Source organism: Melospiza melodia, chromosome 21 (assembly GCF_035770615.1).
Source record: "Melospiza melodia melodia isolate bMelMel2 chromosome 21, bMelMel2.pri, whole genome shotgun sequence".
Classification (NCBI taxonomy): Eukaryota; Metazoa; Chordata; class Aves; order Passeriformes; family Passerellidae; genus Melospiza; species Melospiza melodia.
The window spans coordinates 10,628,929-10,652,493 of record NC_086214.1 but is presented as its reverse complement, the minus strand read 5'-3'; the positions used below and the strand labels follow the sequence as shown (position 1 = coordinate 10,652,493).

Below are 23,565 nucleotides of genomic sequence, written 5' to 3'. Positions count from 1 at the left end.
CTCCATGGTTTTCTGCAGAATTTAGTATTCTTGACTTCACCCCCAAGGAGGCATTTTGAGCCATTACATTTCTGCAGGAGTGACAGTCACTCAACTCTCAAATGCCACAAAAGGAGCATTGCCTACAATTTCAGTGTTTAGAGAAGCAGTTGGATACAATAAAAAAAATGGAAGATCTTTTTGAAAATGAGCCTGCTGTCACCCAAGTCCTCCGACACTGGGAATACTCCTGACCTGAGACTGATTTTATGTTCCAGCCTTGGAGACACCTTAACACTTTGGATTTATAGCCATGTGGCTTTTATGAGCAAAAGCAATATGGTTCTAAAAATGTGGTGTGCATGACATAAATAATAATGGCCATCAGAACAAACCACAATCCCAGAGCCTGGGCTGAATTATTACAGTAGGTTTCTTGAGCCAGCCACACTAACAGGGAGCTCATACAGTTAAAAGGAGGAATTTCCAAAGCACAGAATGTTTCCCATTATCCAATTTTGAGAGTATGGATACCTGACATAAGTGCTAAAATATCTTGGGCTTGTTGAAATGCCACACAGGCAATAACCAGCTGAAATATTAATATATGTTATTATTATTCATGTCTATATTGTGTAATTTCCAAATATATGGGACAAGTGGAGAAGAGAGGAAGAACAGAAAAAAAGCATTGGCCTGAGGGATGGCTGGTAGGAAAGAAGAGCTCCTAATGCAATGTGGGTTTTTTCTTCATTTCAGCATAAAAAGAATGTAGGTTGGAGAGAAGGTGACACATCTGGGGCTATGAGTATCCACCAGCTTCTTGGGGTTATTAGATGTCGGTTTCTCGGCTGTTTAGGTGACCTGGAAAGGCCCAGGGTGGCCTTGGACAGCCCACGCTTCAAAGGACGAGAAGAGGCTTCAGATCTTTTCTCGGTCTCGGTGTTTATTAATTGTTTATCTAAAAGATTTTCTCTCGGCCCGACAGAGGTCTGCACAGCAGCCAGCCATGAGCACACTGAGAGCCCCCGGGGCGGTCACTTATCTTTATACTCAAAATTACGTATACAATATTTATCATTTTTCCCCAATACCTTTTACCCTTATTAACCAGTGCACTTATAGTAATAACCAATCCCAAAGTGCCAACATCACCACAGAAGATGGAGGCCAAGAAGAAGAAGGAGGACAGGACACGCCCCAATTCCTCCATCTTACTTCTTTAGACCCCCCTGTACAGAAATCCTAAACCCTGTGTCTTACTCTAATTAATTTATCCCTTCACCATTCACCCAGTGAAATCCTCCCATCCTCATACAGGTGTGTATGTCTGCTGTGTAGGATCAAAGTCCAGCCACCAGACACTTCTGGCAACATTCCAGGACTCCCGAGCCCCCCAAGGGTGGTCTCGGTCACTCTGCGCATCAGTCCTGAGGTGCTGAGATCCCACAATTAGAACCCAGAGCCCTGTGAGAGAGGAACCTTAAAGGTGAGGCTGTTGGGGTCAGGTAGGTTGGACAAGCAGTTTGTTATTCTGAATGTCACCTTGATGACACATCCAAAGGCTCCTGCACTAATACTGTCTAACAGCTTCACAGGACACTGTTTACAAGCATCATGTGGGCACCATCACAGGCTTAAGCCTTGCTTGGCTGATGTGTAAATTACTGTACACATAATTAACATACATGTATTTGTTATTAACCGAGAGATTTTGACGCCTCTCCAAAGAAAGCTGGCACGCCTCCTTCTTGCTACACAGAGTCCTTGGTATAGTTTGTGACCACATTATCATCAAAAACAATGGATCTGTTCTTGTTCCTGCTGATCTCACTAGAAATGGAGATAGCCTCATACAATCGTGGAAAATAATCTCACCTTTAAAGCCTGATTCTGACCCTGCAAAGACAATGTGAGCATTTCCCTTGGTGTCAATAGCTTTGTGCCAGACTGCTGGGGCTTCTGTGTGTTAGAGCACAAAGCTTGTGAAATAAACCATTAAGGGCTGGTCCTTGGGATTTAAATGCTTTTCATATAAAAGACCCCACGAGGTTGTCACAAAGGATGTAAGAATACAACAACCACAGTTCTGCATTTCTGAAAAAAAAAACCCAAACCTGAAAAACAATGATGTGTGAGGTCTCTCCACTGAGTTTCTAACAGCCTTTAAGTAACCCAAAGCTGCACTAAATTCAAGAAAGAAAAAAAAAAAAAAAAGTGCTTTTTAATTTTAAGGTCCATTAAAAGCAATGCTTTCCACATGGGAAAGGGCCGTGACCAGCGTGGAGGAAGATCATCTCTTTCTGGGTTTGGTGGGTGATGGAAAGGGGTGAACAAAGGTAAATTGTAGCTGAGGATTAGAAGCAGCCCTGTCCTGATGATGGAACAGTCCCCAAGGGAAGTGATGAAAGCCTCATCAATTGATTCAATTAAAACCAGACTGGAAAAAGAATCAGAGAATATGTTCTGAGAGAACATTCCTGGCAAATCACACAGCCTGACAATCCATGTCTTTCGTGCTTCTGATCTCTGTTGTCATATCTTTAATTGAGTTAAAATAAAGAGTACACAAAGTACATTTTAAACAGTTTTCTAATGCTAATGGAGCATGAATTCATTCAGTGATTATATATATGTACCATAGGGGTTATGGACTGATGCTTCATTGCAGTGACAAAAGCAATTCTCTGGGCTCTCATTATCCACAATAGTCTTCTTAATTAGATGCAATAACTCTGAGGTTAAATTCAAAAATATCTCATTTCATGCTTAAAAAAACCTTCAACAAGTTACCATAAAAAAGCATCTCTGTGCAAAATACCAAACATGTGAGTCTCCTGAGAGGGAAGAAGGCACAAAAAAATCACACATGGTTGCTTGGAATTAGTCTCTGCACAGCTGCTTTATACTCTGGTTTTAATTATTACAACAGTACCCACTAGCACTGCTGCAATGAGGGTCTGCCATTATTCCTATTCTAAACACCCCTTTTTACAGGTTTCATTACCCAGCCATAAAATCCAGCTCTGTTTCAGGTAAAAATTGCTGGCAAAGCCTTGGCCTGGACAGCTTTCAATAAATAGAGTTTGAAACAATTTGGTTGTTTTCAGCTTGAGGAACAGCAGAGTAATGGGGTGAAACTTCCAACTACATTTATGATTTTGATGAGTTGAAAACCACACTTCTGGTTTTCCCAATGACAGTTTTGAGATTAAAACTACTTGGTTATGCTTCATGAATATTTATGAGACTTGTTGCAGTTTGGTTATGGCTCAGACCAGTGATAGTTCAGGACAAGGCTTCTCATCCCAGATCTTCATGACTTGGTTCATCCCGGTTAATGGAACTTAGTCAGAAATAACAATATGTGAGGATGTTACTAATTACCTCAGGCTAATGGTTGTAGTGGGACACCAAACCTCCTGTGAGTCTGAATTCCCAAGTGATTCAGGGCTTTGACATTTTAGAAAGGGATGGGGAGGGGTGTCCTAAAAACCACTGCTCCAGGAGTCACTTCCCAAAGAGCAGCAAGGCTGCAGCTCTGAGGAAAGCAAAGCAGTTCCCTCCAGCTGGCCAGAATGGAAGTGTGGTGAGAGGATGGAATGTGAAATGTCCAGATACAACCAGTTACCTGGGATGCTGGAGAAGGGAAGCCCTTCACTTACTCCTCTAGGCTGTCCCCAAGGAAATGCTGACACTTTGTGATAAGTGCCACATTCTGAACCAAATGCTCTTATTTCATTTCTCACCTTTGTGAACTTATCTAGGTATACTGGTTTTTCCAATGTGTTCAAGATTTTCATCTTCCTGTCATGGGTTGCTGGTAAAAAAATGAAGGGATATTGGTTTAGAAAGCAACAGTTGTGATTTTGCATATTGTACACATATTTTGCAGGATGTGCTGTTACATTAATTTTCTTCTCATGTTGGATGACATTTATTTGAGGTTATCCCACAGTAGCTGAACCATCTGACTGTATACAGAGCATCTAAATCTGCTTGCATTTCTCTTGCTGAGAATCTCCATTTAGCTATTCAAACTGTAGAGTCATATTTATTCTTGACATAAGTTGGTGCAAATTGCAACGATTTTAACAGTACTTACAACTAATTATGTGAGGGAGGAAATGATTTTTGATTTAACAAACAGATAAAACTGCCTTAGAACTCTGGAGACATGGATTCTGCTTTGCAAGAGAAGAATCTGAAAATCATAGTAATTTTCTCAAGAATATGGGAATATTTTAACTGATGATGATATTCAAAAGCATGTTTTGGTCAGCTTCTGGGTTGCTATAATGGAACTGAGAAGAGACATCAAACATCTATATAGGTTTCTGAATGAGTTCTTTGAGAACAGACATGCTATTTCTGTTGGCATTATTTTTCTGTTCTTTCTTCTAAATATATCAGTAATAATGAGAAAATTCATTATAGAAAGCATTTATCTCTTGTTGGTTGATATGTTCCTAAACTGTACATTATCTTTATTGAACTATAAAACAGAGTGTAATGTTCTGTTAATGTACATTGAATGCTATTAAGTAAAATAAATTAAGAAATGGAGCCTATTAGAGAAATAGTACAGAGAGCACCCCCAGCATCTGGAGAGCAAATATCTGGGCAGGAAATTCCTTCTCAATCTCATGTCCCAGGGTCTGTTTGCACTGGGGAACCACAGCTCCACAGCAGGAGCACAGGGGCTTTGTTTGGCAGCCACACAACATCCTACCAACATTGGATGTTTACTCAGAGGAACAATTCTGTAATACAGACAGGGTGAGCTCCAGGCAGAGGTGACTCCAGCAGCAACAGAAACACTCTGCAGTGTCCTGTTTATCATCCCAAATCAGCAAAGACACATTTGTTATCACTGATGATCATTACAGGCCCTCAGTGTAAAGGGCTGGCAGCAGGCTCCTGTTACCACTTCAGTGTTCCTGGTTCTATTCAATTATCATCATCTGGGGAGGTCAGGTGTGAGCTGTGTAAAGTGGACAGGAATTATGGAAATCTTTCTGAGCTGAGTGCTCTGGTACAGAGGCCCTGGGCTGGGTGTCACTGGATGCCAGGGACTGGCCAAGGGAAGGGCTTGATGAGATGAGCTATTGGGTGGAGCATGAGGTAAACCTCAGCAACTCCCCTGAAACCATCACAGGTAACAACACTGCAGTTTGTTGATCCCACCTTTGTTCCATATCTCCCAGTATGCCAGTATTTCCAGGACCTCCCATGAGACAAACTCAAAAAGGAGGAGGTTGGTACAGTGACTCTTAAAAAGAGCAATAAGCAAATGGCAATGTGAGGCTACTAAGGGATGTAAGTGGAGAAGGTCTGCATCTGGTCTTTCTATCTCCATGAAAGATTTTTTAAACATTTTTCCATAATTTTCAAGACCATATTAATGAATTACATGGTGGTTCAGTCTCTTTCCAATCTATCTGAAGATTTGACATCCTGATGTAACTACCCTTAGAGATTCTTTCTTTGTTATCAAATTAATTTGCTGTTTGCTCACAGTTCATGTCAGAATTCAGATCACAGCAATAAAACTAAGGAAGACACATTGAAAACTTGCCTTTTCTCATATCTTCAGGAATAGAATCAGTGACATCTGGAAAAAACCTCAAGGCACTCTGAACCTAAAAATCAAGGTAATAGCCTGTGTCATGCAGACAACAGTAGACAATTACTAAAATAAATCACCCAGAATAATCAGATACATGGGCCAGTCATGGGTCTTACACATAGGTAAGATTTGTGGACAATGCCCTGTCCCCTGACCCTGTGGTGGCAGAGCCATCACCATGCTTGTGCCCCATGCTGCCATGCCTGGGCACATGGCACTAGCACAAATGTCCTTTTGATCCTGTCTGCAACAACCAGAGCAGGATCTCCCCCAGTTACCAGGGCTGCTGGGATTCTTTCATGGGCATCCACTGTCCACTCCTTCAACAGAGCTGCCAACACCTCCTTTCTCCTTGCTGTCTCCTCAGCCTTCTGTCTTTCCACCTCCTCCCTTTCCTCATACATCTTCTTTGCCTCAGCCCTCATCTGGACCAGCCTGTAGGACATGGGAACATGGATTAGAAAGAGACCATCACAGGCATACTTAAGAGTGATTAAGCCTTCCCTAAAGAACAAAACAAAAGGAAGCAACTCTTTGCTGAAATTCCTGTCGATGTGGAAGACATTTAATGGAAAATCATCTGTGCAGCTCTCCTAGTTTTGTGTCATTTCAACAGTGACACATTTTACCTTCACATTTATAATGACATTCATCATTTATTGTGTAGCTGTCCTTCAAGTTCCTTTCAATTCTAGCAGGGAGACAGGTGCATAATTTTGCTACACTTGATTTACCAACAAAATTGCATCAGACTTCATTGTCTCCAAACTCAAGTACCTTTTCACACAAGCACTTCACTGGCAAAGAACAATGTTCAATAAAATTTCTGAAGCGGCCTCACACAATAGAGCCCTCAGTGCCTCAGGACAGGGATAATACCTCAGCCTCTCCATCATTTTCAACACATGGAGTTTGCAGGTTTGGACTGCCAGTCAACTCCCTTTCTTCCTGCTTCTGTTTTCTTCGCTTCTCTAAACACCCAGCCATGCTTTTTCCCAATCCTCCATTTCACACAACAAAAGAAGTTAATAAAATTGATCTTGAACACATCTGCTTTGATTTTGACTTTGTTAATTTATGAAATGGGGAAAAAAACACTTTAGGAAGGTCAAAATGCTTAAAGCCAGATGATCAGTTCATATGGAGAGAACAGCTCCTGTTCATGGAGGCTGCTGGAATCTCTCTGCACTGAGGCAGCTGCTCATCTTCATGGCCTTCACACCCTCTGTAGCTATTCAGAGAAGGGGGAATTGCTCCTCTTTTGTACCTGACAACTCCAAAAACTACATTTTAGCTAAGGATTCCTGCTCCCTTCTTCCCCCTTGGTGTCACGTGCTGTGAAATGGGCTGATCCTCTCCCTGCCCTTTTCCTTTCCTCTGGGGTCATCCTACAAATTACAACCCATCAATATTTTCTTTAATGAACATAAAGACCTGTTTTACATGTCACAGCAATACACTTTGATCACAGTCAGTTTTATCACAAGGTCCTTGTTCTTCATGGCCATTTATCACAGAGGTTTCTTAATGAATCATTTGGTTCCTTAATCCATGGTGGGCATTGCACAAGTGCTGCTGAGGCAGCTCAGCCTCGGGCACTTTGATAGCAGGGGGAGGGTAAAATATTTTCCCAATTTCTGACTCCCTCCCAGAGCTGGAGAAGAGAAGGAATGCAGCAGGTACCAACGTAAGTGGACAAACAGATTTTTCTCCAATGCAGCAGAAAGAGAAAACCAGACCATTTGTAGAAGTAGCTGCTCCTCTGTCTGCAAAGTGGAAGCAGAGCCTGGGTTGTGCTCAGGGCTGCCCAGGTGCTCTGGTGATTAATTTGGGCAGTGTCCAGCACAAGTTACATTCTGTGCTGCACCTGCACTGGGCTGCACTTTTGCATCCATTTCTAGGGTCCTAAAACTGGGCAGCTGCAATCTCTGCCTGGTGTCCCCCAGACAATAATGGCAAAACAGGGATAACAGTACCAGGCACCACCCATTGCAAAGTGAGCTCATTTTGGATCAGACATTTCCAGAAAAGATGAGATGGCAGCGAGGTGACTTCTCCCTGCAGAACCAAACATGTTTCCTCAGGAAGAGAGCTGCCTGCCTCCCACACAGGGCTGGGTGACTCAGCCTGAAGGACTCCCATCCCTGGACAAAGGCTCTGTTTCAGGTATCAGTCCATGTGCATAAAAAATTTCTCCCATCTGTTCTCCTTCCTGCCTTGACTCCCAGTCAGGTGGCAGCTAAGGAGAAACTGGAGGAAGTCCAAGAGGGCTCACTGAGGATAGAAAAGTGTTAGATGGGAACCTGTGATGAATCCTGCCTTGCCTGAAGGTAATGCTGAGGCTCCCAGGACCTTCAATTGGGCCAGAATTTCATTCCTCACCTTTCTGCTGCTTATGTGAAAGGTGTTAAGCACAGACTGGCATTGCTCTTGTAACAATTCCAGCCTGTTTAAATCCAGTGACTCACATGAGGAGTCTCACTGCTGTGTGGTGCTGTCAAAATCCTGTGTTGCTGTGATTTAAGAAGCCCATGCAAATCCCACAATACAGTCATCACAAATATGTAAATCCTGAGCTGCTGTGAATGCAAATCCCATGGTACTACTACCAGTGGATATGCAAAACCTGCTACAGCCATGATTACAGAACCCCCCTGGCAATGCTGTCTATGGAGATATTTATTTCTGTAAGTCTTGATAGTCACTTCCTTTGACTCAGTTCTGAGAGCTAAAATGCAGAACCTGGTAAAGATGGGCTTAACAGCCAAGGTCAAAATAACAGGTCATGGGTAGCCAACACTTTGTATTCAACAAAAGCCCAATCCAAAACCCCAGGAAATTTTATACATTTTAGTTCAATTGCTTTTTCAAAATAAAAGAGAGATATCCAGGTGTCCCTCTGTGAAACAACAGGAATGATAAAACTGTTCCCAAAGCAAAGGCGTGGCAAGGCTGACATCCTAAACACCCCCCCAGAACAGCCTGTGCTTGAGTGAAAACTCACTGAAAGATGTGTTTCCTCAGCTCATTTGTTACACTGGACCAACTTTTAAAAAATAGAAAATGAAACTGAAATTCTTTTATCAGTGACTGTATGAAATTCACTTCTCACACTGCTTTGTTGTATTCACATCAGGCATGTTCCTACAAACTGCAGCAGTATGTTTAATGGAAATGTGGAGACAGAAGCTCAGATAGAGAGACTTAACATATCCTTTTAAGCATTATAATACTGGGAACTTTAATTATCTTCATTTAGGGTTTTTGCATAAGACATGTCAACATTTTACTTCCCTAATTCCTGACACTGAAACCAATTTTCAAGGTGTATGCACTATTTATGCAAATAGAGAGTCATTCAAACAGAAGTCATTATTCTGCAAACACAGATACAGAATAAAGTGATCTAGTAGTGAATGAGTAATTTTGACATTAATCACAATCACCTCTGGATCTTCTATGAACTGAAAAGTTCACATCTATATATTCCTGAACAGAGCAATGAAAATACATTATTGTTCAACTAATGCTCTCACATTTTAACCTTAACATTTTGTAAGGTGCCGTGGAACCCCATTCCAACATTCATTAAGTATTATACTAAAGCAAACAGCCCAGAAATAAGCAACAGGACAAAATACAAAACTGTTTCTACTTTAAAAGGAAAAACAGAATATGAAAGGAAAGCCTAAACAAAAATCCTGGGTGGAGGAGTTTCTACAATGTGTCAGGACAATACTGTTGGCTTAGTCAAGAGAAATCATCCTGAAGGAGGAAAAAAAGGTTATGTTTTTATTAAGTTTGGAAGACTAGAGAAGAAACTATCTGAAGAGTCTCCAGACCTTTCATACTAACACCTGTCCCAAAGACCTGCTGTCACTAAGCTAGACCAGTTTGGAAGCAGTTTGCATTGCTCATGTGTTATTAAGGTAGAGTCTAAGGAGGAATTATATCCTTGTGAAGGGCAGAATATTGCCTTAAACAGGAATAACTAGTGTTTCATTTTGTGTGCCATGTTCTGGTATTTGTCCTGCCTCTCAAGTTTTTATGAGACAAATAAATTTCTGGCACTGCACTCCACAAGGTGTGTTTTGCTCAAGATTCTGCCAGCCAGGCCACAGGGACTAAAACAGAGACCAAGACACCAGCTGTGACCTTGTGCCCAGCCACCCTGCCAGTGCTCTCACCTCTGTGATGTTGTACCTTGCCTCAAAGATTTGAGCTCCTCCGAGACCGCCTCCATTTCTCTCAGGTATGGGCCTGGTTTTGTAGGAGCACTGTACTGAGGGTTGTGCCTCATCAGGTATTCTGCAAGATAATTAGTGGGCTTAAATCTGGTTGGGTCTTGGTCTGATACAAGCACATGGTTTCTTTCCACTGCCATTAACAAGTTTTCTGCTCCTGGGATTAATGTAGGGAGGAGGTTGTCGAGCAAATAGAGGCGAGTGTCGAGTGTCTTCTCCTCCTCATTGTACCAATCTCTGGCCAGGCAGTCCCCAGGTTCTCTCCTCCTCACCTTTGCCTCTTCTGCCTTTTGTGTTTGAACCAACCTCATCTTTGTCTCCTGCAGACTCAGACACCTCTGCTGTACCTTTTCATGAAAACACTCTTTCCAGGAAATGTAATGATGAGGATGTGGCAGTTTGTGACCCCCCTGATTGCTTTGCATCTCTGTTGCAGTCCCATCCTTATGTCCAAGTTCAGGATTCTGTAGATCTGCACACTGGGCTGATTCTTCTGGCTGAGCAGCCATACCTCAATCACTGTGACACAGAAAAAAAGAGCTGTTATGTAATGCCAAAAGATGCAGCAGTGCCCTAACAGGTGACACAGGAATAGAGTCTATTGTTAGGCATTAACTAATATTTTTTCTATGTTCCTTTTTTATTCTGTTACTGCTGCTTCGTACTCTTAAATAAATACAGACCCTTTACTTCAAAGATCAGTAAATGATTTATAAAGATTAATTATGTATCACAACAGCCCTTGGAGACAGAGCAACTAAATTAATGTGTTCCTTTCTTAGGGCAGAAGAAACTGAGACACAAAAGGGGAATGATTAATTCCAGGTCACTTAGAGACTCAGAAACCAATCAGTGAACAGGGCTTGGAACTTGTCCCCCTAGTTCCAACCAGTGGAATCCTCTTACCCCCAGCACATCATTTCTGTTTAGGTCCATTCCCTGCCTCCAGGAAATCCAGTGGATATGAGACAAAGGAAGCAAGTAATGGAAAATTCCAGATACCCAGGAGCAAGATTCCTCTACATGCTTCAGCTTTTCTGAGGCTGTGAAGAACAGTGAGGAACTTGTCCCACAAACTGTTTAACTTCAACTGTGGCAAATATTTTTTGCTCAGGACATTTTGTTAAGGTAGCAAGGACACAGGTGCATGGGTCAGCAGAGCTTCTACAGAAAGGAGAAACCTATACCATTAATTCTGTGATTAAGTTACTCACAAGCATTTTGTGTTGTAGATCACTCTGTAAAATAATAATCTCTTTACAATTTCAAGAACTTCACTGCTTAAAATGTTCATTCTGTGAAATATCAGGAGCAACTGAGCTGCTCACAATTTGAAAAATGTCCCTATATATCTCCATGCATAACTGTCTGCATCTGGAATGGGATTAACCCACACAGAATGGAGCAGAAGACTGGCTACTACTTGATTCAAAGCATGAAAAATCCCCAGGTCAGTGTTAAACAACAGCAAGGGAAGGGTTATATTAAAAATAATTTAAAACCATTCCAAATTAGAGATGAAACTCCACTCTGAACTTGTTACCACTCTACCCTCTTCAAGTTTTTATTTAAAAGTGCTTTTCACTGAGGCCTTTCAGTATCCATAGCAATAGCACTGCTTTTGATATGCACTGCTCTTCCTGTTTAAGCATTTGTAGCTGTTCTGAGGCAGTTCAGCTTTCCAGGAAATGCATAAATGTGATCTACAGCCCTCCTGGCACACAAATTTAATTATGGATATGTTGACCTTCTGGTTCATTAACACTGATGGAGTACAAATACTGCCTGGATGGGTGGGATGCATCACAGCATTAAATTTCTAGGTTTGTTTTCTCAATGGGCTTGTTGGCAGATTCTAGTAAATTTTTTCCAAAGGCACATTCCTGCTGGGGATGGGATGGCTCAAGCTGCCTACCTGACCCACAGAGAAGGTTTTAGATTGGTGGTTGGTTTTGCCACCAAAGGACATGAGCTGGAAAGGATTTACAATGGTAGAAAGGGAAACGTGTCCACCCTGTGGAATTGTTCCTTGCTTAGGTGAGTTCCTTTCAACAAGCTGTAAAACCAGAGTCCTTGGTTCAAAGCAGGGTGTTAACCAAATGTTCTGGTCACATTCCAAATCAGCTGGTTTTGTTGTGCCAAAATAAACTGCTCTTGTAGTTTCAAATACTTCTGTTATTTCTTAAACATCCTTTATGAAACCCTCTGCAGTTTCTGTGCAATGTTAAAGTGACAACTGCACTCTGCTTTATGAGGTGGCTGATTCTCAGAGATGATGAATATGTTTTTTACACTGCTCTCAACCTTTTGTTAGGATGGTTTTGAGGATTAGTAAATGTTTGTGAAGGATCTCCATGTCTCTGACCAAAACAAAACACAAAACAAGCAGTGGGACTGTTCTGTCTCCATTCCATGGCATCCACGTAACTCCAGGAATGGAAGCAGAGCATGGAGAACTGTGCCCAGGGCTTTAATGCAGCACAGATGGAGAAGACTAAGAGGGTATGGAAGAACAAACAAAAAAAATAAACAACAAAGGAATGCTACAATCAGGTCATGAAACTTGGCATTTGTGGAGGATTACAGAGACACACAATGGATGAGACTCCATTGGCTCATAACCTTCAGTGATTTTCATTAGCTGAGAATTTGGCCCATAAGGAAGAATTTCCCCACTGAAAGGGTGGTCAGGCAATGGAAGGGATGGAACCATCCCTGGGAGTGCTCAGGAAACAACTGGATGTGGCACTCAGGGCTATGGTCACATTGGCAATGTGGTGTTTGGTCAAATGTTGGATTCAATGATCTTGGAGGTCTTTTCCAAACTTACTGATTCTACAAGTCTTTGATTTTACAATAATATTGGGAGCTCTCAGGGCCTGTGGCATTCCCAACTGGAGCCCAAATAACAGCGAGCATGGAGCACAGAGGCAAGCTCTAGAAACACCCAGGAAATTTGAAGTGTGATATAAAGTTTCCTGTAAGCCTTTGTTCAAGCTGAAGGCAAGATAAGCTTTCCATTATTTAGTAGGATGCCACTTCCCTGGCTCCTTTCCTGTAAGAAAAATATTCTTGCTGGAATCCCTGCAGGTACAAAAAGATTATCTCAGTGTTTCCTGTAGAAAACCCAAATGTGCTCATAAACAATATTCTTATGGCTTCATTGTTATTCTGTTAGAGAATTTTGATGGGTGGGATAAAGCCAGGAATGACTAAAGTTTGTTTAGGTAAATATTTTCTAGATGTTTGAGTTATAAAAGTCCTTTCAAAAACAAAGTTCAATCTCTTTGACATTCTATTGCTCAGAAATAATTTTGTCTTTCCCTCATGTGTTTCATAGAGCATATTTATCTCATCACAAAAAGCCCAATACACTTTTCATACATGATCTTTTCAATACAATTAAAATTTAGAAACATTTTCTCCTTTGCTTTCTGAAGCTTTGAAGAACTGTTTTTCTTACCTTTGGAGCAGGTATCAAAATAGATCTTATTCCTCCTGCATTCAAAGTGGCTTTGCAAATCAACAGGGATTTCATATATGCCCATCAACCATTAAAAATCTTGAAATGAATTAGGGATTTCTCAGACCTGCTGTGGAGCTGGGCTGTGAGTTTTACTCCTCTGTGTGTTTGCAGTTGCTAAGCAATAATCCCAAAGGTTGCTATGTCTTTCCACGTTCAAAATTGCTGTAGGTTGTCTTTTGGCTGTGGCACAGCCCAACAGACTCTTCTGTACTGAACTTAGAACATTGCATCACATGACTGAAAATAAAATAAAATCGAGAAAAGACTATGAATAGCAACAGAGAACATTAAGGGCACAAACAGAGAATCTGCAGGTGCCAGTGACAAGTTACCTTCAGATTCAAGACTCACAAAGTCCAGAACTGTCTCCAGCCCATTACCAGCTGAAGGGAGGACTGTGTTAACCAGATGTGAGGATCTCAGACATAAAAAGAAATTAATTACAAACTCAATTTAAACATTTTCAGGCTTTCTTTCTTGTGCTGCTTTGAAGCAGCCTTGCAGGAAAGGCACACAAGCATTAACAAGGGGGGAGAGCACGGTGCCATTTTGTCAGACTGCTTTTAAACCTGAACTAAAGGAATTTGATGAATCCCCTTTCATAATCTCTCCTATATTCTTTGAAGAATAATATGACAGGAAAAGGAGAAGGCAAAAGACAAATACATCTACAACAGGCATTCTGCACTCATTTACACGAATGTAAATCAGGTGCCTGTTCAGCAATTCCCTTGGGTAAGGCACAACTTCCAACTAAGAAACTTATGGCAATTTCTGCCAGGAAATGAGGTTTATCTAATGCTGTTTCTTTCTTTGTATTTTATAATGGAAGTGGCAAAACCTTTGGATTGCCTACCTGCAGGAAAACTGAACTGTGACTTTATCTATGGTATTTGTCAAGGTGCAAGGTGCCCTGCCCTCTATTAGTCTCCATTTCATGGGATGGCCTGTAAGAAACCTTGAAATAGAGGAGGTCAACTTTCATGTGAAAAATACACCGTAATAAATTATCATTTCTTTGCTATGTATTTGGAGAAACGTACCAGAAGGAAATATGCTCATTGCAGTTCATTTCCAAGATGTGTTGAAGTCTAGCATCAATTATGTTAACAAAATGAAGCAGAAAATTAGAGCTCAGGAGTAATTTAAAATGAGGCTTTAAACTGGATTGTGCACTTTTTCCTCAAAGCAGTTTGCTCATGATTAATTCCTGTTATCTCTTCTCCCAGGTGGGCTTGGTTTTTCCCCTTTGCAATTCAGAATTCTGTTGCTATTATGATTAACTTATAAAACTTTTTGAGAATGAAACATAAATTAAAAAAAAAAAAGGTGTTTTTTTTCAACCCCCAAACAAGAATATACAACTAGAACTTAGAAGGATGGATCAAAACAGCTCTATTTTTATTTTTCTGGAAGTGGAATCCCATGGGTTAAGCAAACCTTTAATTGTACTCTAACTTGGCTGTTATTCCTTGATGTTTTTGCTAAGCAAAGTGTATCCTTTTATTATGCCACCAAATACTTGCACTGTTGACAAAATAATGGGCTGAATATGTCATCACAGATGTTTTGCTGGAATTGCCTCTTCTATCTTTTTTTTTGTTTTGTTTTTCTCTGTAAGATACATTTTGGGAGCACTCTGTTGTCTTTTGCAGCTGATGCCAAGATTGTGCAATAAAAGCCCTAACATGTAGTAATAATAAGTTGTGTTAGCCAGGGAAATGTTTGCAGTGTATTAAATAGTCAGTTTTGGAAATGTGTACAAAACCAGCTCATGTACAGCTCCACTTCTTTGAAATGCTACTCTGGGCTGAAGCAGCAGGTGCTGACCACAGCACAGGAAGGAATAAGGCCACAAGCTTCCAGTCTGTTTTTTGTACCAACCCTGATGCTGTGACCACAGCCTGCCCTCTAATTGCTCTTTTCAATCCCAATACATCTGTCTTATAGCTTCCTCCTCCACATTTAAATTCTGCTGCTAAAAAAACCCCAAAACACTGCACATGAAAATTACACCTTCCTAGAGGCTGGAGAACTGTCACAACTTGTGGTTGTTGTAGCTAATAACTGATATGTCAGACTTTTAGTGAACTGTAGATAGCAACTCCATTGTTTACCTGTGGTAAATGTTTTTTAAAAGTGTTTGCTGTTCAAATACCTGGAAGGTCTACGGGATATATGAAAATTACACAAAAGTCTACTTTGGAACATGGTTTAAATAATCATTTCTTGATAGTAATCCCTGCATGACTTGATCAAAATCCAGAATGAAACACCAGCCTCAGGTGAGGGAATAGCTACAATATTCTGGGTACTTTAGTCTTCCATCAATCCTCTCTATCAATGCAGACATACCTGAACATGAGCTGTGGGCATGAAAGCAGCCCCACATTTGCAAGTTCAAGACTCTGGCTTGCACTCTAAACTCAGTTTAGTCCGATTTAGGGAGGCTGTCCTCCATCCTTTATCCTCCATCCTCACCCGTCCACCAGGAGGCAAAATGCTCCATTAGCAAGCCTGACTTCTCCACTGCAGCCCAGCCCAGATACAGGAGCCTCCCTAATCATTATTTTAACTGGGGAATAACCTAAAGAGAGACCATGTGGCCTCTCCAGTTCTTAAATTTACTGGGAAAAAGTGCCGTCAGCATGAGGAACAGATTGAAGCAGCATCAGTCACGAATGGAATAATGGATAATAATTGGAATCTATGGGTTGATACACACTCCTGACAAAGAGTTTGCTCTGTTTAACGTTTAGAACAGTTTCTGGTTATCATACATAATGTTGTCATTCAATGCCCAAGAGACAATTCTTGATCCCAGTCACCTCCTTCCCATGAATTTTGTAGATTCTTGATCGAAATTACCTCCTTCTGATGAATTCGGTGGCACCAGGCTGAAACTGCAAAGCAAATTAAGTTTAATAGCACTTAACCCTTTGTTTCAGACCCCCAAACACCCAACAGTTCTGCATCTGGGAATATTTGAATGCTTAAGATGTAATCAATAGACTTGGTTTTTGGTGTTTGGGCGTGTGCATTGATGTATGAAGAGGTGTTATATGCTACTTTCACTATGGAGTTACTGTAGCTGCCTAATCCAAGGAAAAGCTCTCTTATGTGACCATTAATGCCAACTTTCACCAGAGGTTTCCATACCCACCATCACGGCTCGCGGTGGGATGGGACTCCACAAACCGTCACCAGCCAGGAGGCACACTGGGGGTGCCCTACTGACATAAATTAATAAAAGCCATCTATGAGGCTGAGGGACTGGGGGGGGGCGATGCCGAAACCCCTTCAGCAAGCGGGGGAAGAAGCCGGGGCACCCCAGCTCCCTCAGGAACGGGGTGGGGATGCCGGGGCCCCCCTGCCCATCGCAGCCCCCTCAGGGATTGGGGTGAGGATGTCGAGCCCCTCCAGCCCATCGCAGCCCCCTCATGGGCCGGGGTGAGGATGTCGAGTCCTTCCAGCCCATCGCAGCCCCCTCATGGGCCGGGGTGAGGATGTCGAGTCCTTCCAGCCCATCGCAGCCCCCTCATGGGCCGGGGTGAGGATGTCGAGTCCCTCCAGCCCATCCCAACCCCCTCATGGGCCGGGGTGAGGATGTCGAGCCCCTCCAGCCCCCTCAGGGACCGGGGCTGGGAGCGCCGGGACCCCTCAGGAGCCGCCGGCGCCGCGGGGGTTAACGCGGCACGGCCGCCAGGGGGCGGCGCCGCGCGCGCGCTGACAGCCGGCGCGTGCGCGCTGGCGCCTCATTGTGCCCGGCCGGCCCGGCCCCGCCGCGCCTCAGTCGGCGAGAGGCCGCGGGCGCGCGCGGAGCTGCTGCCGCTGCCGCCCCCTGCGGCCGTCGCCGCCGCGCCACCTCCGCTCCGCTCCCTTCCCCTGTCCCCGCCATGGAGTGAGGCCCCCGCCGGACGGCCGGACGGGGGGGCCCCGCCGCGCCTCGATGGCTCTGGTCACGGTGCAGCGCTCGCCTACCCCCAGCGCCACCTCCAGCCCCTGCGCCTCGGTGAGTCCCGGCGGGCACTGAGGGCAGCGCGGCGCTCGGCGGCCGTTGGGGGTCCGGCGCGCGGCTCTGCGCATGCGCCGCACCCCCTCCGCCTCACCCCCCGGTGCCGCCGGTGTCCGGGCCCCGGGCCGGGGGCGATGCGGGCCCGCGGTGCCCGGGAACGGGGCTCGCACACCCCCGGGCTGCGGCCTGCTGACAGCCGAGGGGACGGGCGGGGGTCCCGGTGCCCCTCAGCAGGCCCGGGCTGGGGTAGGGCAGCTCCCTGCCGGCCCTCGTGGTATCGCAGGGTCCCGCTCGTGCCCAGCCCTTCTGTGAAGGATGCGGCGGCGCGGGGCTGCTGCCATAAATCCGCCCGGTTTATTCTGTGTTCATTGTATGCGGTGGGAGAGGCGGGAAGCGTGGTGTGGAAGCGACCTGACGCGGTTGGGGCTCCGGCCGTGCTCAGCTGATCTCATCTGACAGCACCCTCTGGGTATCCCCAGTGCCTGCTCTGCCTTTGCGGGCAGCTCAGGTGCTTTTCTGCCCCCTTTTTTTTAGAACGGTTCATGTAATCTCCATAGGGCTGTGTCAAGCTCAGGAGAGACACAACGGCCAGATTCCAGATCCCTGAGTGAGATGTGCAGCAGGACAGATGTTCCCATCGCTGCCCTGGGTTGGGCAGGCAGCTTTGAAGGCTTCTGCCTTTCCATGCTCTTTAAACTTGGGACAGGCTGTTGCTTTGTTTGTTGCTTGTATTTCTCTATTATAACCCCCTGCATGTTAACCCTTTAAGCTGCTACCTACCCCCCATGTGCTGTTTCTGATGCAGTCAAGGATGAGAATGAAAATAGCTCTGCTTTCACTTCTCTACGCCTAGTTCTAAGTTAGCATTTATCCTTAAAAAACCCCATGCATTATCACACTGCTGTTAGGCCTGATTTGCAAATGTTTGGAGGAAGAGAATAGTTGAAATCCCAGTGGCTTCCATCCTCAGTGGGGGGGAATGAAAAAGCCAACTACTCTGAAAATATTTCTCGTTGTGTTAGGTAACCTCTTCTGAAACTGGATCAGCTGCTTGACAGGTCCTGCCTGCCCTAATGGCATTTTAGCTGTCAGAACACTTACCTCGTTTTTTCCCCCTCTTTCATTCCCATGTCTCTCCTAAGGTATGTTTACTTAGCAACACAGATTAATTTCACTTATACTTACCTGCTATAAATATTAATGTGCTGCATTACTTCAGAGATTTCTTCCCCCTCTGACTTCTTTACCCTTTCCACTATTCCTTTTCCCATACATTTATAGCATTGAATGCATCTAGTGAGAATAGATGGGTCTCTCTTGGCATCTTCCTTCTTTCTCCCATTTGGATGCATCTTCCTTCTTTCTCCCACTTGGATGCATAGACCCTCTCTTTGTTAAATATTTTATATATATATGAACAATTAGTTGTATTCTCTAAAGCTTTTCCATCTGCAACAGCCAGGCTGTTTCCCAACCAATTAAATTAAATTAAAATCGTGCTGATATTTGGATACTACTTAGTTGTTAAATATATAAACAACTCCCTGTGGAGCCTGATAAATCCAGAGGATGCAGCCTTGGGTTTATGTGTCTATAATATTCTCTTTGTCCCATGACATGATATGGAGGTGTATTCTGTACCAGAAATAAGTGTGTGGCATATTCCTGGCCTGCTTTTGGGCTTTGTAATTACTTCTGCTTTCTCAGAGTCCTCTTGCAGTGTAAAGTGAACTTGATTTTCATCACGATCTTAACTGCTATTGTTTGAACACTTCTGCATTTCTTGTTGCAGCTTCCTAACCACACTTGAGGGCTGGGCTGCCCTTTTAGCCCCTTGGATATCTGGGGTGGGTTGTTTCTCCCTCCTTCTGTTAGAGCTGTGTTCCTCCTTTGCCACAAACTTCTTGTTTCTCAATCAAATCTTTATCATTTCAGATGCTTCTCCTTCCTCAGCTGCTGAGGGTTTGTGAGCAGGGCAGACATATTTTTAGTCCTTAAGAAGGTTTTGGACCTTGCCATTCTCCTGGGTCCCTGTCAGCTGCAGCAGGACTTGATTCTTTCAGTTTTAACTCAGATTGTTCCAACCAATCTGTAGTAAACTGATGGTACTTCCTTTGACTGTCTCCAGGTTACCTCTTTAAATGAAAACTCATCTTGCTCAGTAATTTTATCAGTAGGGTAAGGGTCTGTCCTTGCTGTTTTGAGCAAAGATTATCTGGTAACTGCTGGAACTTAGCTGCTTCAACTTGTGGCCAAGGAGAGGCATGTGAGTGTGCAAGCATATGGCTATGTCTAATTCTGTTTCCAGGTCACTAAGAATTTTGAGGACAGAAAAGGATTCTCTTTTTAAATTGCTTGATGTCTTTTTGCTTCAGAGATAAACTCTCAGACAAGGAGAAAGGGTGAAATTGGTGTCCTCAAACTGGATTTTTTGCATTAAGTGTGCCCTATAAACTGTTATAATTGGCTCTTACAGATTCAGGGGAATAGCTGATCTGAATCACTCTGAAATTGGACAGCTTTTATTTATAGGTTTTTATCTTGTTCCCATTGCCACAGAGCATCTCATGAGCATTCATTTCAGGGCAGTTCATGCAAAGTGTTGATTATACATTTACAGCCCTCTGGTTGCTTGATGACTTGTAAAATTCCTTTAATTGTCTGTCCAGACTTTTGCTGTTTGTTTTGGCCTTTGGTTATGCAGTCACTCTTGAGAAATAAGACTGCAATCTTCAATCCTTACAGCAGAGCAGTTGTCTTCTGATGTGCCATGTTAGCAAAAAGGTGTGGCAGACAGGGTCGTGCTACAGTAAAATACAAAGATGCCATGAGCTCCTTGGTGCTAATGCAGTTCTTGGCTGATAATTACCTGTATTGAAAATAATCTGTTGATTCTTGGCCTTTTAAGGTATTTTTGATGCACAGGTACCAAAAAATTGGATCTGTAATTTCTGGAAAATGGTATTTTCCTTTTGTTTGTTATATCTCTTTCCTGAGAAGTGAAGAAGCTGGGCAGGCAATCTGGCCCTGGCTGCTCTCACAGTTCACTTGTCTTCCCTACCCTGAGGGAGGCAATATGCTTTTCTTGGAAGGGACCGACTGACCCAAAAAGAGAGGAGACACTGGGTATATATTGTTCTAAAATGCACAGTTTGGGAAAAAAAATATGCTACAGCAAATTAAAACCTAAACCATGGGACTTGCCCTCCTTAATCCCAGGAGAACAGCTTGAGCAGGAAGCATAGGCCTGGAAATGTGTTTGGGAGTGTCTGTCATGTTGTGCTTGGAAACTCCTTGCTGGTAGAATGTTCAGGAAATATTTTCCCCACTTCTTTATGGGGAAGCTAAATATAACATTTCTCTCCCCCTGGTCCTGTAATTGCTGTTAGACAATATGGTAATTGTGAGTTTACTTAATCACTGATAAGTCCAGTCTATTTCACATAGAATTATTTTTCTACTTTCCTTTTTTTAAATAAATAAATTAAGATCTTGATTGCTGCTGCATGGGTAAGGTTATGGAGAGTTGATTTTTGGAGGAACTAAAATGTAGCTGGGCCATCAGAAGCTTCTTATGAAATATTGAGTAAAGTTAGGAATGCCTAATATTTAAAAAACTCTGATCAGTACAGATCATCTATTGTTTCTTGGTTTTCTCCAGCTGATGTCTTTCAGGCATAGCCAGAGCTCTAAAAACTGAAGGTTTTGGAGGCAGTGGCCCAGAAGAATGAGCTGATTCCTGCTTTAGGCAAACCTTGCAGTGCCCCATAGGTACCTGTTTCCTCTGGTGCCACCATCTGGGAGATAAAACTGCTTCAGTGAGGTGATCTGTAACATCCCATCTTTTAAATTTCTGCTGAAAGCCCTGTGAGGGAACCAGGAGGCCTCCACCTCTCGCTGGGTGTGATGCTGTTATTGTTAAAAGATGATTTCTCTGCAGCTGGACAAGACCAGGCTGTTGGAGCACAGATAATTTTTGTGTGTGTAAATGCATTCATGTGTGGTGAGACTCTGCTGTTCCTAAAGCAGTTTGGTGGTTAAACTGTGACAGAAGAGCTGTCCTCCTCTGGAATTTCTGCTGCCTCTTGTATACACACTGAGCAGGTTTCCTCTAGGATCTGCATGACATGCAATGTCCCCAGAGAGGTGAGAACAGCATTTGCAGCTGAGGAGGAGGATGATGACAGTGGAATTGGAGCCTCACTGAGAACCACTGAGAAACACTCTTAAAACTTGCAGAGTGCATGAAAAAAATCTTCACTTTTTAAAAGAGATCTAACTCCTTTGGTAGCATATCTCAGTGATAGCTTGATTTCAGTATTCACCTCTTGAGTTCCAGTGGCTCATAAATTCTTGTGTTTTGAAAAGGAGCTTGTAATTTGAAAATGCAAATAGCTTGTGATGCTGTAATGAGTCATTACCTGACCAGTATTGATTCTTGCTGTTTAAGAAATAAAAATAAGTTGAAAAGGGCTGGGTACAGTAGCATCTACAGTCATTCTGGGAGCCAATGACATGTTTATTTAAGTGGAAAATGCTATTTTGAGCAGAGACTGCCATCCACAAAGCAGTCTGCTGGAAATATTTTAGTGTAAGAGAGCTGCCTTTATGCAGGGGTAATGCCTGAGGATTTCCAGTTACTGGAAAAAATCCTGAAAGATCTAAAGCTGCAACTCTTCTGTCTTGGGAAATGAAAAAAAAAGAAAAAAAAAGGGAAATAGCCTTTGGGCAGCTTAGCCCAGTGAAGCTGCTCCCTGATCACAGCCTGCAGCTCAGGGTTTCATTCTTCAGTCACAAGAAGCCACATCCTCCCAGGCCAGCTGAAGCAGGGGGCTCTTTGCAGGCTCTGAGTCTTCACGTCTGACTCCTGCTGGTGCCATCAGCGAGGAGCACAAACGGAGCTGCTGCTTTGTGAGCAGTGCTGCCTTCGCATGAGCCGGCCCTGCCACTCAGGAGCTCTTGGGCCGGTCAGCTGCCTGCTCCAGGTGTTCCAGTTGTTTAGTTCAGTCTGAATTAAAGATACCTCCACTCTGTGCCAGTGGTTTGCCTGAGGGTCCTTTTAATTTGATTATTAGGTAGTGACAGTGAAGCTCATATATTTTGCATAAAAGGGGAGCCTTGGAAGCAGGAGAAGAAAGAGGTGAGACTTATTGGAAGCAAGGCACACACTGTTTCTTACCTTTTGGCTGGAAGCTCTGTTTAAAGGGGTAAAAAATTATGAGGGCTAAAAGCCATTTTTGCATTTCTGAGTTGGGCCATATAAAATTACTGTCAACCCAACCACCTACAAAAATGTCTTATCACAATACTGCAACATTGCACTGTGTGTGCTCATGTGTTTTAGTCAGCGTTTGGGGAGGCTTCTGTATACAGGGGTTTGCATGTGTCAATAGCTTTTTGCCCAAATAGAATTGCTCTGAATATGCATCTTATCAGCGTTGCTCACTGCAGGCTGCTCCGTTGCTGTGAGATGAGTCACCGCGTTTAGCAGCTTGTTGCCTCCATGGTGAGACGCGCCCTTGCCGTGCATGCCAGCGCTCATGGAGCTCCTGGCAAATGCCCTGTGACGTGAACTCCCCATGGCCCCGGCCCGTGCAACGCCCCTGGCATCGCTGAAACGCCTTGTGCTGCTCCTGGGTGCGCTGCTCCTCCTCCTCTTCCTCCCCAGACGCTCCTGAACTGAGGCTTCGTGGAAATAATGAAGTTACTGCATTGGTGGGGGCTGTTTCAGGGTGAAATTACTGGGGAACTTAAGGGCACAGTGTAAACTTCTTGTACTGGAGTAATCAAAGACATTAGAGCATTTCATCTGAGCTGTTTTGAAAGAAGTGTTTTATCAGGGATCACGCTGTCCCTGTGCTGAGCTCATAGCAGAGCTCAGGAGGTGCCTTTGAGGCTTGAGCTTTCCACTGCTCTGCCGATGGAGAAGCACAGGAGATCTTGGGGAAGTGAATTCCAGAGATGTTGTCTCAGGAGTTGGACTGCAACTTGTAACTGAATTAAATATCCGAAAAGTGAATTTTAATGTGGAAAGGCAGTCCTGCCCAGGGAACTGTGGCTGTCCTGTTCTCGTTGGCTGCTACCATGTCCCTTCTGTTTTGATGTACAGAACTATCATATTTAAAATTGCAGCAAGAACTTTTAAGACTTGTTCAACTGGCTTGGTTTAGCT

At 43.5% G+C, this 23,565-nt stretch overlaps 2 protein-coding genes across 3 annotated transcripts in view; one reads left to right on the top strand and one right to left on the bottom strand.

The window, feature by feature from the left end:
- The window catches only part of EFCAB5 (EF-hand calcium binding domain 5), a 32,771-nt gene extending 19,164 nt beyond the window's left edge, over positions 1–13,607 (bottom strand). The window contains exons 1-5 of the mRNA XM_063174015.1: positions 13,443–13,607; positions 9,796–10,371; positions 5,887–6,043; positions 5,558–5,621; positions 3,729–3,799 (exon numbers count right to left, since the gene is read on the bottom strand). Of these exons, the coding sequence (XP_063030085.1) occupies positions 3,729–3,799; positions 5,558–5,621; positions 5,887–6,043; positions 9,796–10,361 (858 nt within the window). The 5' untranslated portion in view covers positions 10,362–10,371; positions 13,443–13,607. The remainder of the gene's footprint in view (positions 1–3,728; positions 3,800–5,557; positions 5,622–5,886; positions 6,044–9,795; positions 10,372–13,442) is intronic.
- Positions 13,608–17,273: 3,666 nt separating this feature from the next.
- The window catches only part of SSH2 (slingshot protein phosphatase 2), a 90,262-nt gene continuing 83,970 nt past the window's right edge, over positions 17,274–23,565 (top strand). Inside the window, exon 1 of one of the 2 annotated variants that reach the window (XM_063174089.1) lies at positions 17,274–17,390. In XM_063174089.1, coding sequence (XP_063030159.1) covers positions 17,328–17,390 — 63 coding nt within the window. In that variant the 5' untranslated portion in view covers positions 17,274–17,327. The remainder of the gene's footprint in view (positions 17,391–23,565) is intronic. The other variant, XM_063174090.1, reaches the window with a different exon arrangement.